Genomic DNA, 17,946 nt, shown 5'->3' with positions numbered 1-17,946 from the left:
TAAGTACAGCCAGAGATGCTGCTAAGAATGTTAAAATACACAAGACAGTTCCTCACAATAAATAATTATCCATCCTGAAATATTAATAGTGTTGAGATTGAGAAACTTTTATAATAAGGATTTAATGAAATTAAAACTTGTTTTATACTAAAAATCCTTAAGATAAGGCATGAAGTGATTATCTTTACATTACCTGCTGTGTAACACATTTCTAAATCCAGTTAGCACGGAAACCTTTTTCTTGAGAGAGAGAGAGACAGAGACAGAGAGCACGTGCATACTTGAGCACTTAAGCTTGAGCAGGGGAGGAGCAGAGAGAATCCCAAGCAGGCTCCATGCTTGTCAGCGCAGAGCCTGACCCATGGCTCAATCCCATGAACTGTGAGATGATGACCTGAGCTGAAACTATGAGTCAGACATTCAACTGACTGAGCCACCCAGGTGCCCTTTTTTCATTGCTTATTATATAATGGTCAGTTAGCTACTATTGAAGTTTTCTCAAATTCATATTTGATGGAATGTTTACGTAAATGAAGCAAACAGATCAGGGTGGTTCCTAAAGATATTTTCTCAGGATCAGATATTGAATCTATTTTATTAGCTGTCAAAAGGGTCAAATCTTAATTATCTTTGGTAATAGGAGGCACAGAGGAAATAATAATTGAAATCCACACTCTATATATCTGGAAGATTAGCCAGATTAAAAATAATTGGATTGACACAGCTGAAAGAGTTGATATTTGGAATTTCAGAGTTGGAGTTATTCTTAGGAAATATTATTTAATATTGGGTTTTTACAAATTTAATTATAGAAATATAAAGAAACTGGGGCACCTGCGTAGCTCAGTCAGTTAGGTGTCTGACTTTGGCTCGGGTCATGATCTCATAGCTCGTGGGTTTGAGCTTGCATCGGGCTCTGTGTTGACAGCTCGGAGCCTGGAGCCTGCTTCAGATTCTATGTCTTCCTCTCTCTCGGCCCCCTGCCCTCCCCGCCCCCCCCCCCCCGCCATTCACTCATGCACATACGCTCTCTCTCTCTCTCTTTCTCTTTCTTTCAAAAATAAACATTAAAAAATTTAAAAAAGAAGTATAAAGAAACTGAAAAAAAAACTGTATTAAAATACATTCTAGACTAAGTTGGGACCACTCTCCAAACCCATTCTACATGCATGTGTGCCCACATGTGTGAGTGTACACACACACACACACACACACCACCTCAAAAGGTCTACATATGACTCAATACTACGCATCTTGTGAATATCATGAAACATATTTATTTTCCTCAATAATCTAAGGCAAATTCATGAGTGGGATATTGTGTAAGGCAAAAGGTGTGTCAGCTTTACAGGCAAAATACCTCCTCTGTTGGGAACATGAGACACATCAGTTGTCAGTCTAGCACAGCAGGATGACAGAAAATGCCAATATTATCGTGTGCACAAACTTCACTGAGACACCAAGAAGCCTGAGGGTCATAAGGCTGCAAATTTCACAGCCTTACCTCAAACAGTCCAGTTCAGAAGGCACCTCTGGTAGATTATGTTTGTCCCTGTACCTCATCATACTGGCTTAGGCTGACTATTGAGGCAAAGATGGGGGGAGTTCAGGGTCCTGCAATGAAAGAGGGAGGCTGTGGATAAAAAGAGTAATTGTACTTAAAATGGCTTGAAATCTGACAGTTTAGAGGAAAAATTATGGAATGCCTGATGAATTCTTGTCCTGAGGAGGGATTCTACTGAGTAATTCTGTTCTGCTCTAATTCCCCAGTAAGCAGGTAGCAAAGAATAATTTCATTCTAACTTATTTCACCGTGTGATTGTCAAATGGTCCTTCACCTCAATCTTCCGTCTCCCATTTCCACTGGGAAATGGGGCATTATGTGAGGACAGAATTCAGGAAGAAGTTTAATAGGCACTGTAAAGCCATATTATCAGCTCCATACTGATAATATGCAGAGGGCAAAGTCCACCAAGAGCTGACTCTGACAGCTTTTACTAAGATGAGTTTATAAAAAGTGAAGTCTATTGAATGGTGAAGTCTATATTGGGTATAGTCTAACAACTGCAAGAAAGGTCCACGAAAATATCCTTTTAATCCTCACTCAGAAACAAAAAAAAAAAACAAAAACATTGAGATGTAAATATATAATTTGGATAAAAGATGTGTTTCTAAGAAAACAGCTTCAATACAACTTTCTTAGCTCTTGTTTGCAATCAGGTTGGGGCCCTAAGTCCCCAAATCTATAGTATCCACAGCAGCATAGATAGTATGCCAGGGGGGAAAGGTGTAGCCATAGATCACGATTCTAATGCTGTCTTGAAAAACAAAATTAATCTAGTTCTCGAGAGAACTGGAAGAATGCATCCCAGTAGCACTGAAACAGTGTCATGAATAAAGATGGTGATGATCGCTATGATGATCTGTAAGAAATGATGACAAAACGTGTAGACTTCTCCAGCCACATGCTGTATGCATCCAGTTGTCCATTCCTCCACTCACCCTCACCCTGATCCACCATTTTACCTATCCTCCATCCTTAGCCCCTCCAGCCAAACTCTGGGTGAAGTACATCACAGCTGCTGGAGGTACAAGCGTGAAGAACACAGGCTCCTGCCCTTAAGGAGCTGTGGCTCCTTTTCTAAAGAGTGCATATGGCTAATTTCTCACAATCATACATTGTAAGCCTGGAAGGTCTTTTGCTCCATCACTTCTCTCTTGGGATCGACAGCACTTTTGCCAAAGAGCATACTGGGAAATAAGTGTCCAAAAGGTCAACCTTTATGTTGGAGATTCTCATAAAAGGCATTATCTAAAATAGTACTTTCCAATAGAAGTATCATGCGAGCCATGTGTATAACTTTAAATTTTCTAGAAAAGATAGGAAGACAAAGGGAAAAAAGCAGCTGAAGTTAGTTTTAATATATATTCATTTAACTTAATATATGCTCAAATATTATCATTTTAACATGTAATGCATATACAAGTTATTAATGAGGTATTTGCACCCTTTTACATGTGCTAAGTCTTTGAAACCATTGCTATATATTTTGCATTTCCAGCACATTTCAGTCTGGCTGCATTTCAAGTGCTTGGTAGCTATATGCTGCCAGTTGGACAACATAGGCCTAAGAAAACAATGACCTCCTGTTTACAATTCGGGTGTGTGATTATTTTTGGATTAAAGATAATTTAATCTGTTGCCTCATCTTTCACAGTAGCACAGTTCTCTGTACTGATTCTCTGGGTCAGAAACCTTTCTGAACTAATTTGTTCAAAAATGTTTATTTAGTGCCTATCATGTATTAGGCACTGTGTCATATGAAATCAGAGGTACTTCTCACTGAATCTGAGACAGCATAGCCTAGTGATATAAGCGTGGACTCCAGAGCCAGACTGTGTATAACTACGTAAATTACTATGTGACTTGGATAGTTATTTAACCTCTCTGCACCTCAATTTCCCTATTTATAAAATGGGTAGAATAAAGGGTACATTCTTCATAAGGTCACCAGAAAGCTTAAGGGAGCCAGTATAAGTGCCTAACATAGCAACTCTCGTAGGGCAAACATATACAGGTGTTTGATAAAACACATTTCAAAAGTTTTGAAAATTTTAGGGGTGCCTGGGTGGCTCAGTCGGTTAAGTGTCTGACTTCAGCTCAGGTCATGATCTCACAGTTTGTGGGTTCGACCCTGCATCAGGCTATGTGCTGACAGCTCAGAGCCTGGAGCCTGCTTTGGATTCTGTGTCTCCCTCTCTCTCTGCCCCTTGCCCGCATGCAGTCTGCATTTCTCTCTCTCAAAAATAAAGAAACATTAAGAAAAAAAATTTTTAAGGTTTGAAAATTTTGAAATGAGTCTGCATTTTTCAAATATGATAAGGAAGTAAAATGAATCTTAAGAGAAAGACTACTTTAAAGGAAGAATCTTATAGTTCAGAATTAGACTAAAACTCAGAAGACCTGAAGGTCTATGGGACATTTGGAAGCCGCTCAATCTATCTGTGCCACTATTTTCTAATTTGAAAAAAGCATAATATTTTTGTATACCTACTTATTTAAAATGCTGTGGGAATAAATGAGATGCTCAATATAAAACACTGAAGAATTCCAGTTAGTGGGGATCATTTCTACAAAGCCAAGGTATTCTGGTTATAATGCAGTGAATAGAGGAATATTGCAAATAGCTCTGAAGTATGAGTTTGTGAGTCTCCATCTACAGAGGGAGTAATGGCTATTTGTTCACTCTGATACACAGACACACAGAAATTTCATTTTGATTTCTGTTGCCGTTATATTTTTCTCCTGACCTTTATGCCAGGCCCTCAGTGAGAAGCTCCCAACTCTGATGTTGCCCAGCATCTGAAGCATTATCATTCCCATAATTAACAGTGACTGGAAACAGATAATTTAATTCAGGGGCAAATGAAAATGAATCAGTGGTGTCAACTCCATTTCCTATCTTCCTAATTTTCTGTAACAAAAGAGGAGAGGGAAGTGTCTGTTGCCTGGTGTGAGATTCACTTAGGAAAGTGAGAGACAGATGAATAATTGGTGATGCCCTGTTCCTCATTCTCATTGCTGTCCCCAGCTGGAAAATCATTCTTTGTACTGAATAAATATTTAAAGTCACACAGAAATACAGCAGCTGGACATATTTATGTTTCTATCAAAATAGACTCATGACTCAGTGTGGGAAATTAAGAGGAAAGCGCATTTAGAGGCGATAAAACCATAAAATCAGGTAGACCTCAGGTGAAATGAAGTAACCCTTCCCACTCTCCCTTATATGCAGAAATAGGAGTATAACACAGGGCCGACAATGATGCTTCAGCAATGAAATAAGACAGAACAGCTGGAAAACCGTGGCATTTGCAATGAAATCAACCTGAAGGCATCTTGACCTTGGATTCAGAATGCAGTTGACTTATGTACAGAGTTGCTAGTTCAAAAGGACTGAGTTGTGACTTAAGTCCTAGCTGAGTCTTTGTGGTGCCTGTCATTGAAGCAAAATCTGCAAAATGAAGGCTCTGCCTATGACCCAGAAATTCTCTTCCTCCTCTGCAATTCCTAGCGTGCGTAACTGGTGGACAGGTGCTGTACCAATGTGGATATTCCTTCGATAATGATGTCTATTCCAATTACGCATTCTGGGAAAATGACCATAGGGTGGATGGGTCCAGTGTGTCCTACTTTGAGATGGACCTGAGCTACAGCTCCATGATCTCCTGAGCTCTGTGAGCCCCTACTCCGACTAGTGGACCTCAGTGACATTTTGGGTCTCCTGGAATTAGTGACAGTTCAAAGCCAGTGCCTACTAAGCCCCCCAAAGTCTGATTATCTCCCTTCCCCTCAGCGGTGTAACCCTGGCAAAAGGCCGTCAGTCTCTTGGGGAAGGCTGAGCGAAAGATTAACATAGTTTCAGTTGTATGCTAAGGTCCTCAAGAGACCCAGTCTCCCCTTCGTTTGAGGCATTCTGGGTCTGTAAACTGGTTCAAGTCAGGGAATTCACTGATGGGCCATGACTCTCTCATGAGCCTCATGACTTTCATGATTCAAGCTAAGCTTTCATTCACTGGATCTAGACTTCTGCTTATCCAGATCAAGTAAGACTCTAGCAAGCTTCCTATCAATTTCATTTCTGACAACACCACAATCAATTGGCCAATGCCACAGGTCTGACCACTAGTGGGACTGGCATCCTTTACGGGTAACCAAGCCCGACTTGCCTTGAACAGACAGGCCCCACCCTCTTGGAATTTACAAGCTGGAGGAGGAGAGAATTAAACACAGTAAAAGTAAATATTTGCAGGTTCTGTGGTGAGAGCCACTGGAAGGGCTGGTCTCAGGATGCCCTGATCTTTCTCATGCCCTGAGCACTAAGGAGTCTGGGACAAGAACCTCTGAAAGCAGAAAAGATGGCATGAGCCACAGTCCTGGGAAACGCATGGAGCATGGACAGGTCTGAGCACCAGAGGCCCATGACAGAAGAATACCAACCTTCTGGAACCCAATTTCCTTGGTTATCTAGTTTTACTCAATTAGAGTAAAACTTAGAACTCAGATCAGTTGGGGATGAAGGGGGCTCTTAACTAAGTACATATAACAAAATCTCTGGAGAAAGCAGAGCCTTGGCAATGGGCCCAGAGATTCAGAGAGTGAATCAGGGTGTCCGGATGGAACTCGAGAGCTGCCGAGAAAAGCCCTCTATCACAGAGGGAGTGCCTCACATGTTGTGTGTCAGTGACATGGCTCATAAACTCAGCCTAGGAGCAAAGATAACTTTCTTCATTTTCCTTAACAACGTCGTTTCTCCAGTCCCCTCAGCAGCTGGACCCCACAAAACTCTGGGTGTTGTGCCACCTGGGCTCCCCGCTCAGCCTCACCCACAGCCTAGGGAATCTCTGTCTCTTCTCACAAAAGAAGAATCAGGCTGGAAATCCCAATGACTCTCCTAAGGTTCCCAGTAAAGGGCAAGGGAAGGGTGGACTTGGATTTCTGGACTTCCGGTCCTGCGCCAACTTAGCAAAGGCAGTGTGTTAGCCTCTGGTATCACGATTTAGGGAGCCTAGCTGAGTTAGCAATACATGGCCTGTGCTTTGCCAGGTAGATTGTTATTTAGAAGTCAGCAGCCCTGAGCTGCTGGCTGAGGAATGATTTGTCTGCGACAGGGAAGAGGATGATATCCTGAATATACCCAGGCAGTGTCTGCTTCTGTACTGCCCTTGAATTAACTTCTAGACAGTCCATTAGCCTGGAGTATTTTGCAACCACCATAATAGCCCTTTTCTCTGCAGTCAATTGGGTTGACCACATTATGATCTAGACTTGGCAATTAAAATTGCTATAATAATTTGAGCACAGGCAGGTACTTTTGAGTCTGTGGATATCACTGAAATTTCCTGGATAAGACTGTAAATGGAAAGGACTGGAAGGTTCAGAACTTAGGTGTTAGGCTTTTTGTGGAAAGCTTGTGGTATTACATAGGTAAGATAATGTAGAAGGAAGCCTTCGCCTCTTCTGGTGGCAAGAATGCCTTATTCTATAGACCCCAAGAAGGTCCTTTAAACAGACAGCCCCAGACAACATCTGTTCATCCTCAGGAACCCCTGTTCATGCAACATTAGGTCTGCTGCAGCCCCTTGAATCCATGACAATTACCTCCCCAGGTGGCCCATGTGTATCACCAATATCATACAGAGCTCAGAGCGCCCAGGGTCCCCTCTGCTGAAGAAAAGCCTTTTTTCTCTATCATTACAAAGCAAATGATTGATTCTGATCATTTTTTCCTCAAGAAAAAACTATTCTTACACTTTCCCAAACTTGCCAACTTTCTTCGTTTACTGCAGTGATCTACTGGAAGGTTTACACTCTAAGGAGAGCTCCAGAAATTGGGGCAACTTACTCACATATTTGCCAAGTACCCACTGTGTTCAGAGTGTAGCATCTGAAGGGCTATACGAAAGTAAAAAAGCACATCAGAAAAGGCTGGGGAGAATCCACCAAGCTCAATATGTACACATATCTTGTGGCATAAAATGATATAGAAGTTAAAAAATATTTTGAATGAACTGTGAAAGTGATCCATTAGTCTGCATGCGGAAATCTTTGAACTCTTGAAGTGACCAGCTTATACAGTCTTTCTCTCTGATGCCTTATACTTCTTTTATCTTAGCTATGATTTTAAGGTACTACTTTATGTAATTAAGGAAAATATGATGCAGTTTTCTGATCTTCTCTTTTGACAAAACTGTTCTGCTGTGTGAGTACCACTCTCATCAATAACCACAACTGATATACTTCTCAAATTCATAACCCAGGACTGTCTCCTTTCCTTTCTTCAGTTATTTACTTTTATTTAATGTTATTCCCAAAGATTCATCTTATGACAGATACCTCAGAAAGAACATCTCTAATGAAAACAAAGTTCTCAAACAGAAACAGCACTTTTACTACGATTTTCCTTGTTGAAGCAGAGTATCTTGGACTCTCCTAATTAAGTTATTGAGTTTTCCTGAGCTGTGGATTCACTTAGGGTAGTAACAAGTGCTTCAAGCTCTTTGAAGAAAATGGCTTCACCATATAGTGAAAGCTATACTTTCACTTTCCCCGGTTTCAGTTACTTGTGGTATCGGTTCCTCACGGTCAACCGCGGTCCAGAAGCAGACGATCCCCCTTCTGACTCACCATCAGAAGGTCAACAGTAGCCTAATGCTACGTCACAATGCCTATATCATTTATCCCACTTCATCTCATCATGTGAGCATTTTATCATCTCACATCATCACAATAAGAGGAGAGAGTACAATACAATAGGATATTTTCAGAGAGACTATATTCGCATAGCTTTCATTATAGCATATTGTTATAATTGTTCTATTTTAGTATTGTTGTTGATCTCTCTTCCTGTGCCTAACTGGTAAGTTAAGCTTTATCATATATATGCACACATATATGCATAAAAAAATCCTAGCATATATAGGGTTCAGTACTATCTGGAGTTTCAGGCATCACCTGGGGATTTTGGAACATACCCCTGGTGGATAACGGGGGACTATGGTACTATGCCATTACACTTGGCTAACAACACCACTTCTGTTAATTCAGCAAAAATCAGGAACTTGTACAAAGAATATATTACATCTCAAGAAGTAAGGCTTCCTACCAAGTTACATATGCTGTTAACATAGATCAATAACATAACATTCGCTTGAGACACACTCATCCTTGAATGAAGCACAAGCCTAAATGATTTGAACCTTTAACTAGCACATAATAGGTAGGACCTTAGCTATTTCTTGCTTAAATCAAATTTTCGGAAGAAAAAGACACTTAGGAACGCATTCTGACATAGATTCCACTTAAAGTAAAACCATTTCCTAGAAGTAAAATACTAGAAGAGTCAGCCACAAGAACACAGAGGTATGCTCTCTTCTCCCCTGGACTTACAGGCTGATAATTCTTTTTCTAAGAACAGGAATGCAGTTCCTAAGGGATAATTTTTCAGTAATGAGGTCTTCCAGAGTGGAAAACACACAATTATGAAGAATAAACATAGTACCATAAAATATGAAGGAAAAAACCTTACCCGAATCCAGAAAGTAAGCGACAGAAGAGGAAAAATCCATAACCTTGGACAAACGAAGAAAGGAAGGCAAAGAATCCGTTGATAGACATGCAAATCAAAAGAGACTGCTTCCTTCCCACTTTGTCTGCCAGTCCTCCCCAGAAGAAAGCCCCTGCCATCATCCCGAGGTACACTATGCTGCCTGCAACACACAGAAAACAAGTAAACACGTCAGAGATTGGGAGCAAATGACACACGGAAGAGCAAATGAACAAGAGGCAAAATACATTTCAGCATTTGCATGGGAAAATTTTCCTTTAAAAAATATATCCTTCAGCGGCACCTGGGTGGCTGTTGGCTAAGCACCTAACTCCTGATTTTGGCTCAGGTCATGGTCTCACGGTTCATGGGATTGAGCCCTGTGTCAGGTTTCTCACTGACAGTGCAGAGCTTGCTTGGGATTCTCTCTCCCGCACGCTCTTTCTCTCCCTCCCTCCCCCCCCATATATATATATATATATATATATAGACATATATATATATATATATATACACACACGTACATATACATATATACATACATGTATATATGTATATGTACGTGTATATATACATACATGTATGTATATATGTATATATACGTGTATATATGTGTATACATATGTATATATATATATCCTTCAGGATACCCAAATCATCTTTCAGGTTGGAAAGTAAGCTCTCTGTGGGCTACCTAGAGCTGTCATGACCAATGACAAAGGCAAAAGATAAAACAGTGATAGTCTCACCAACCTTGTGATAATGGGTACAGAGTGCACAGGCACAAGGAGTCTCCACACAGAACAGTCCTGGAGTTTGACTCTCAGGCATGTCACCTTCAGTCCAAATTCCCAGCTTAGCACCACGACAAGGCCAAGTTGGGAGACTGAGTCAAGGGCTCCCTGATCAAAGGGGATCCCTCAGCCATATGCCTTTAGCATATGACTGGACCAAGGCCAAAATCTTAGGGACTCTCTAGAGGATTCTATGATCTCTCCTGAAAGCTCTGGCCCCTCCTTGGGATGGTTGGTTTAGAATTACAAGAATTAATATTAAAATAGTCTCAAACTTTGCTTGTAAGAGAAAAGTTTCTCTTGGAGTCAGAGGCTTAAGGAGCCTAAGGAGAAGAGAAATAGCTGTTGCAGTTTGGGAACTGTTAAACTTATCACGGTTGGCTTTACTTCCATAGTGGAAACAGATGGAAAATCAAGAGTTAGATTGGTGTCCCTGTTGGTGTCACTGTGAATACACATGTGAATTTTCTAATTCACTTGCTTCTTCTAACCCCCCCTGCCCCCGAAGCCCTGTCCTGAATCTTTCTCATGAGGAAATAACATCAGGTATGGCAAAAGTTACTTCAGGGAAGTTTCTAAAAGGGTGTGCCAATATCTAGGGGGAAATGACATAATTAATAAATGAAAGTCTGTTTTTATCTGGATGCTGCATTTAAAAAGCTGCTACAACATTTCACATCCATTTCTGCTTTTCCCCTGTTTCATCAAGTCACCTCTTGCACAATTCCCTTCCAAAGGCACATTCAAGATACCAAGCAGCATTAAAGTAACAAGTTTAAAAAACACATTGATTTATTGCTTTACATTAGTTTGGGAAATATCCTGTTTAAACGCTCACCCTGGATTCATTTGCTTAATACACAGTTAATGGATCGATATGAGATCCAGAAGGAGAACACCTGGCAAAGGTTGATGACCTTGACATCAATGACCTGTGGATGCTTCTTTGCAGATAGCTGAGTATGGGCAGCTATAACGGATGGCAAATTTTGGAACAGTTATATAAGAAGACAAAACAAAAGCCATTTTTATTTAGACTGGCATACTGCAAAGGGGTGAGTGGTCATCCTTTGCCTTGGTGGGGGATGACGTGTTTTCTCTAGACGATGGGGCTAACTATACAGAGATCAGCTTTCTCAAAAAAAGATACTCAAATCATGAAGCCCACTGAATGTTCACTGGACAATTTAAAGAATGTATCAGCACAAGGCAAAGGAATTCCCAAAGGAGACAGATTCACCCAAGGAAATGCATATGCAGCAAATCTCTTATTTATAGCACAAGAGGCTCAAGTTGGCTACTCATGCCTCTCAGAACAGTCATCAGTAGCTAAGCTTTTCGTAATGATATCTGTGTCTTTAAAAATACCTACAGACCAGAAGGTGAACTCTCATAGACCGGGAGGGCCTGTGGCTGCTGCAGTGGGAGTCTTTCTTGTAGTTCCAGCCCCAAAGACAAAAACTGGTCACAGCAATTGCTGAGCCCTTACCAGTTCTAAGTGCATGAATTACTGTATTTATCCCTCACAACAATCCTTTGAGGTTAATACTGTAGATCCCAGTTACTGGCACAGAGAAGTTAATACTTTGACCACAGAAAAGTGAGTGGTGACTACATCCCAGCCCATCAGCAGTTCTTTGTGTAATGTGGTTATGAGTCCTTTAACAATCCTATGAAAACATCCCGGTTTGTCCAGATCCTTCTGTGGGGGTACACCTAGAAATGAAAGCACTATTTCAAATGTCTCTGAGATGTCATCTCCTTAACTCATGGATTTAAAGTCCAGGGTAGCAGAATATGATAGACAGAAGCGAGGGGGAAATGCTGCCTCATTCTATGCAAGCATATGACAAGGGGTACACCCCTTGTTCTCAGACATTCCAAATGGGCATGTCCCCAGCCACTGATGGGAGGTAAGGGGGTCAGTACTGAAAATAGCTCAATGGTGCCAAGGAGAAATGAAAATACAGTATCTTGCTAAAAAGGACATGCAGTGTTCCAAAGGAGGGCGACTCCCTCGCTTTTCTAGTTGTAGGAGGCATGATACTCCTGCTGGACTGGGCTCTAAACCCTAGCATTCTCCTTGTTCTTATTCTGGTGACCTGCAGCCTCAACTTTACTAAGCCAGACCAGAGATTGATGAAGTCATGATTCCAGTGCCTTAAGGACTCAAAACTGGTCCTGTCAGCTAGATTTTCCCAGCTGGCAATACCATGAGAACACGGCCCCGCCCTGGGAGTTTCTTACAGCTCAGATACAGTAAAGGCTGCATGAGTTGAGCATGCCCTTGACTTCTGGGATGGAGACAGCTCAGTGACTTGACAAGGGGTAGAACACCCTCACTTATCATCAGCACTTTGTACTTAAGCAACCCCAAAATAATACTCACTAGAGATTTTAGTATATAAAAGAGTAAAATAAAAATGGCTCATCCTTCAATTCCTCTATCTTTATTTATATATAAATATGTAATATATATTATTTTATAATTTTATATTATAAAATATAATTTTATATATTTACATGTTTATATATAAAATATATGTTTAAATATTTTATAATAAAATATAATTTATTTTATAATAAAATATAATTTATTTTATATTTTATAACATATATTTTTTACATGTCATATATACATCAATATTTAATGTTTTTAATATTTAAAAATTACATATATATCTTAAAAAACCCAAATATGCCTACATGAACAAAAAATTCAAAGCACATTGAAATATATAAAATGAAATGAAAAGTCTCCTTCTCTCCTGCTCTTGACCTTCTTCCTAGAGGTAACTATTATCAATTTTTCTCCTTCCAGAAAGTTTATACCTATAAATATAGAAAAATGGATAGCCTTTCGGAAATGTGTGTTAAATAGTTTTTTGTTCCTGTGTAATATTTATCTTTTCTCTTGTCGTGTTTTGGATTTCTAAACTTAGCAAACCAGAAAAAAAATCTCTGTCAGAAATTTAATAACTATACTTCAAGATACATTTAATACACTTGAGAAAAGCACTCACTATAGCTACTAGGGGAAAATCAAACAGTTATTTTTCTGTCTTGTATTTTTTACATGCATAAAATAAATATACTTCAATCTCCTTAAAAGAGAGAATATTAAATTCAATTTTAAAGAATATAAACTATTTGTAAAAAAAAAAAAAAACAACTGAAAAATAGTTCTCAGCTCTGAGTCACAATGTAGTTCAGCTATATATTTAATTTAAAAGCTTCACGAAATGGTGGGAGGGAAGAGGGGAAGAAACGGAAAAGATCTCAATAATGGCAACAACAGTTACATGTCACCAACCCACAGCCTATCAGTTTTAATAAATTTGGACTCATTGCCAAAAAAAAAAAAAAAAAAAAAAGGATTTATTGAGCACCCACTATGCTCGATTTTTCCTGAAGCTCTAGAAATATAAGGATTTACAAGTCACAATCCCTGAACTTACATAAGGTAAAGCTTAGCAACCCTTTATCTGATGCCTACTCAGAGCCAGGAGAAGAGGCAGACACATGCACACCCGTTATTTCACACAACCCCATCTGATCGTGGCCACTCCAGGCCAAAACCTTCCATGGCCTCCTGGGGACATATGACCTGGACAAAACAGTGCTGAAGTGCACCCTCAGGGACCTGGGTTCCAAGTCCCTGAACTCTTTCTATTCCATCAAGATGGCTTAAGGAGCTCATCATTCAGCGAGGGAGACAGCAGGCACACAAAAGAGTGAGCCCAGACATGAGGTTTGCGGTCCAGTAGAGGCATAACTGGAGCAGGGGGACTTGAGGTGGCTACTAATTCTGACTGTGTCATCTGGGAAGGATTCACTGAGAATAGAGTATCTGGGAAGATTCTGAAAGATAAGAAAGATTTCAAGACAGCATTAAATTCCTCCACAACTAATAGGTTTAGTGAAATGAAACGTAGAGTTAAGTTGTATCTTCACTGCTCTCCTGGTTAAGAATATATTTCAGCCCTAGAGGTGCCTGGGTGTCTCAGTGAGTTAGGGTTGCGACTTCGGCTCAGGTCATGATCTCACCGTTTGTGAGTTCAAGCCCCATGCCAGGATCTTTGCTGAAAGCTTAGAACCTGGAGCTTGCTTCAAATTCTGTCTCCCTCTCTCTCTGCCCCTCCCCGGCTCATGCTCTGTCTCTCTCTCTCTTTCAAAAATAAATAAACATTTAAAAAAATTTTTAAAAGAGTGTTTTTCAGATCTAAAGATAACAATCTTTTGAGCTTATGTTGCATATAATGGTAATTAGACTGTCTCACTGGGTATCCCATGGACAGGATTCAGCCTCCCCAATAGCTTATTGGAGACAAACAGTACAATTAGAAGACTCTTTTGTGGATTATATGAGCTAATTATAAGCCAAATCTTTGAATGTTAGCAAGGGCACAAAGTAAATAAAATTGGAGACACTCTGGGATTGTCAGAATACAAATTGTGTTTCCTGACTTGTTTTCTTATTTCTATCTTGTCTTCATTGTGTGATGATGAGCATTATCTGAAAACTCAGAGCAGGGATATGCTCTTGGCACAAACCAGCCTCCTGCTCTCCACTCCTCATGATGCTGCTGATGGGCAGAATTCAAAGGTATGTTAGTCCAAAGTCCCTTATTTTATGGATGGGAAAACTGACGCTGTGAGAAGCCAGCACTTGGAATCAAATCTTCTAGATCCTTGTCCCTCAGAGTATGACCTCTGGACCGACAGCCCCAGCACCCTAGGGGCATATGCTATAAACGAGGATTCTAAGGCTCCACTCCACCCCTACAGAAGTCAGAAGCTGAATCTGAACAAGATTCCCACGGATCTGTGTGCACTTTCGAATTTGAAAGCACTTGTAGGCTGGTGTGCTCTCCATTAAAACACTTAAATTTTCTAATTTTTTTTTTACTTAAAGTTTGTATTTGTACAATATATTTTTGATAGGAATATTTTAATTCCAAAGACACAGAACAAGTAGGGCTCCCTACAGAAGTTGCAGATGAATGAAGGGCAAGTGAAAACCTTGGGCCTTCCCTAGAACCTGCCTCCCAGGATGAGCTAGAGGCAGAACTCGATGTTGAGAGAGGCCAGGCTGTGACCCTCAGATCCTTTCATGAATTGAATGAAGATTCTGATTCAGCAGGGCTTTCAGGAGCCTCCACCACCTGACCTGAGACTCACTCTACTCTTCCTACCACAGCTCAGGCTCAGTGCGTGGCCAGCCCAGCCTCTCATTCTTTCAGAAGTCAGAAAGAGGCCTCAGGCATGACTTCCTCATTAAAGTATTTTCTAGCATGGGGGCCGATTCCATTTACTTAATCATACCCGCATTTCCTCTGCTGAATATCACATTTCCATTTCTGTCTCTTTGCTAATAAGCTGCTTTTGATTCTTTCTGACAATACCTAAGGGGCCACAACTTCTCCCCTGGCACCATTTTAAACCACATATAAACTAAGCAGAACAATTTTAAGAAATGTATAGTTTTTTTCATAGAAATGTTTAATCAGGTTTTTAAACATTGTTTTAAGCACTTCAGTTATCCATGGCTAATGCATTACTCTGTAATTCATTGCACCATTTATTTACAAATTGGATTTCTACAAAAATCATTCTGTGATTCAATGATAAATAATCTCCGTGAGTCGATGATCACATTCACCTTTTAAAAGGCAATTTTCTTAGGATAAAACAAATTTTCAAGTCAATGGAAAATAAAAATAAGCACTAATCTGAAAAGATATACAGACCCCTTATGTTTATTGCAGCATTATTTACAATAGCCAAGATAAAGAAGTCATGTGAATGTCCATTGGTAAGGAAGATGTCACACACACACACGTGCACGTGCAGACGCACACACACACACACACACACAAACAGAGGAATGTTATGCAGCCATTAAAAGGAGAAGATTGTGTCATTTGTGACAACACAGATGGACCTAGAGGGTATAATGCTAAGTGAAATAAGTTAGAGAAAGCCAAACACTGTATGATTTCATTCATACGTGGAATCAACAAAACAAAACAAACAGAAAGCAGAAACAGGCCTATAAATACAGAGCACAAACTGGAGGTTGCCAGAGGAGAGGGAGGTGAGGGGACAGGCAAAATAGGCAAAAAGAGTCAAAGATACAGGCTTCCAGTTATGGAATAAGTAAGTCCTGGGGATGAAAGGTACAGCACAGGGAGTATACTCAGGGTATTGTATTAGTGTTGTATGGTGATGTATGGTAGCTACACTTGTGGTGAACATAGCATAATATAAAGAATTGTCAAATCACCATGTTGTACACCTGAAACAAATGTAATATTGTATGTCAACCACACTTCAACTTAAAGCAAAGTACAGCTATGATGAAAGAGAAGACAGATGTGGGCCATAGCTATACACCTGTGATAGGATCTATAGTGATACACGTGAAAAAGCCAGATTTCAGACTGATGTTATTTGAATACTTGTGCAGATAAGTACTGCTTTTTCAAAAGCTGTGATCAAGTTTTAAAATCTCTTTTTTTTGCTGTTGTTTTTTGCCTGCCACACTTGGATTAGACAGAGCACTGGACATAAATTCAGCCTTTGGTAGATACACTAACTTTTTCAAGCAGAAGTCTATCTTCCACAAGGTATCACTTACCAAAGAGGACCTTGTTCATACAGCAGTATTTGGCCTAATGTTTCTTACGCTGAGAAGTCTTTACATCCTGTCTGGCTACGGAACTCAAAGGGAAGTGTCTGTGGCCTGTACAACTGAACGGTGCACTCAAGATGGGGCATAGAAACCTTCTCTAGTCTAGCCAGGTGAATGATCCTTAGTTTGGGACTCTGAGCATGATTTCTTTTTGTGTAAGTTCCCAAAATGCTAATATTACCACTGGTGTGAAGGAAAGAGAGAAAAGAAGAGAAGCAGATGGTTTTGGAAAAGATAGAACAGGAAGGAAGACGAGGGCTCTGGGACGGTGTAGAAAGTGAAATTATAGCTTTTGGCCTCCCTTTGCTTGAGTTCTGAAAAGACACCACCTGATGCAGTACTGGAAGAGTTACCTAATTTTTAAGTCTGAAAGGCGTATTTATTTATTTTCTTTTTTGCAATTTGAAATGATTTAGATAAGTAAATAATAAACTGAGTAAATTTAAATCAATTAATTTAAATAATCAATCAATAATTAATAGGCTTCTCTTAACCAACACTTCACTCTTTCTAATTACTATTTTTAGTAGCCAGAGGTAAGGGCCGTTACATGTCCAAATGCATCTGTAGACCTTTGTAAAATCAAATACAAGTAAGGGAAGTGAAAATATCCATGGTCTACATACAGATGAAAAAGAAAAACCTTTCTAATTTGCAATGGAGAACATCTGCAACAAATGCCGGCTCAGCTTTGCTAGAAAGAACTGTAAATATCAGAAGTAGTCTACAGCACATTCCTGACTTACATTTGGGAAGTCTGACATTTAAGTCCTGTGGTCCAGGCAGAGACCGACACAGCCAGCTGCTTGCACAGGCAGGTAACACGGCATCCAGCAGCATTACTACTCGTTACCTAAGTCTACCTGCACACTGAACAGCCTCCAAAGGCCCAAAGACACTCTCAATGAATCCGGAGAACCAAATGCAGAAGGAGAGACCCAATGAGGAAGCCCAGCCTTCTCTAACATCCTTCCCCATACGGCTAGTATCCGGCATGCCCACTGGATAGGGGAAGAGATATTCAAATAGATTTTACATGTATAGCTCTGGAGGCCCCCAAAAGGGCAATTTCAGCCCCCTGGATGTTCAGAGCATTAAATACACAAGTCTTAGGAATGACGAGCATTACAGAGAGTCATTTTGTGGTACGCCATGAGATGACATATCAGTTCTACACCAATGAGACCTCTCTCTGCAAACTTCCTCTACACCAGGCCTGTGCTAAGGGAGAAAAGTGCTAACTGAACACTTGCTTCAAAAATCCCAATCACTGAGTCAACAATGAGCAGGCAATCACTAATTCCACAGCTCTTAGTTGAGCTCCTGCTGTAAGTCAGGCATCCTTTGAGCT

General features: G+C 40.2%; 1 protein-coding gene across 1 annotated transcript in view; it reads right to left on the bottom strand.

The window, feature by feature from the left end:
• Positions 1-17,946, bottom strand: part of SV2C (synaptic vesicle glycoprotein 2C) — a 207,755-nt gene that overhangs the window by 99,254 nt on the left and 90,555 nt on the right. The window contains exon 3 of the mRNA XM_039245561.1: positions 9,090-9,270. Coding sequence (XP_039101492.1) covers positions 9,090-9,270 — 181 coding nt within the window. The remainder of the gene's footprint in view (positions 1-9,089; positions 9,271-17,946) is intronic.

This window comes from Hyaena hyaena, unplaced genomic scaffold, assembly GCF_003009895.1.
Source record: "Hyaena hyaena isolate Hyena2069 unplaced genomic scaffold, ASM300989v1 scaffold_260, whole genome shotgun sequence".
Classification (NCBI taxonomy): domain Eukaryota; kingdom Metazoa; phylum Chordata; class Mammalia; order Carnivora; family Hyaenidae; genus Hyaena; species Hyaena hyaena.
Note: the sequence above shows the minus strand (reverse complement) of the source record. Positions and strands in the feature narration are given on the sequence as shown.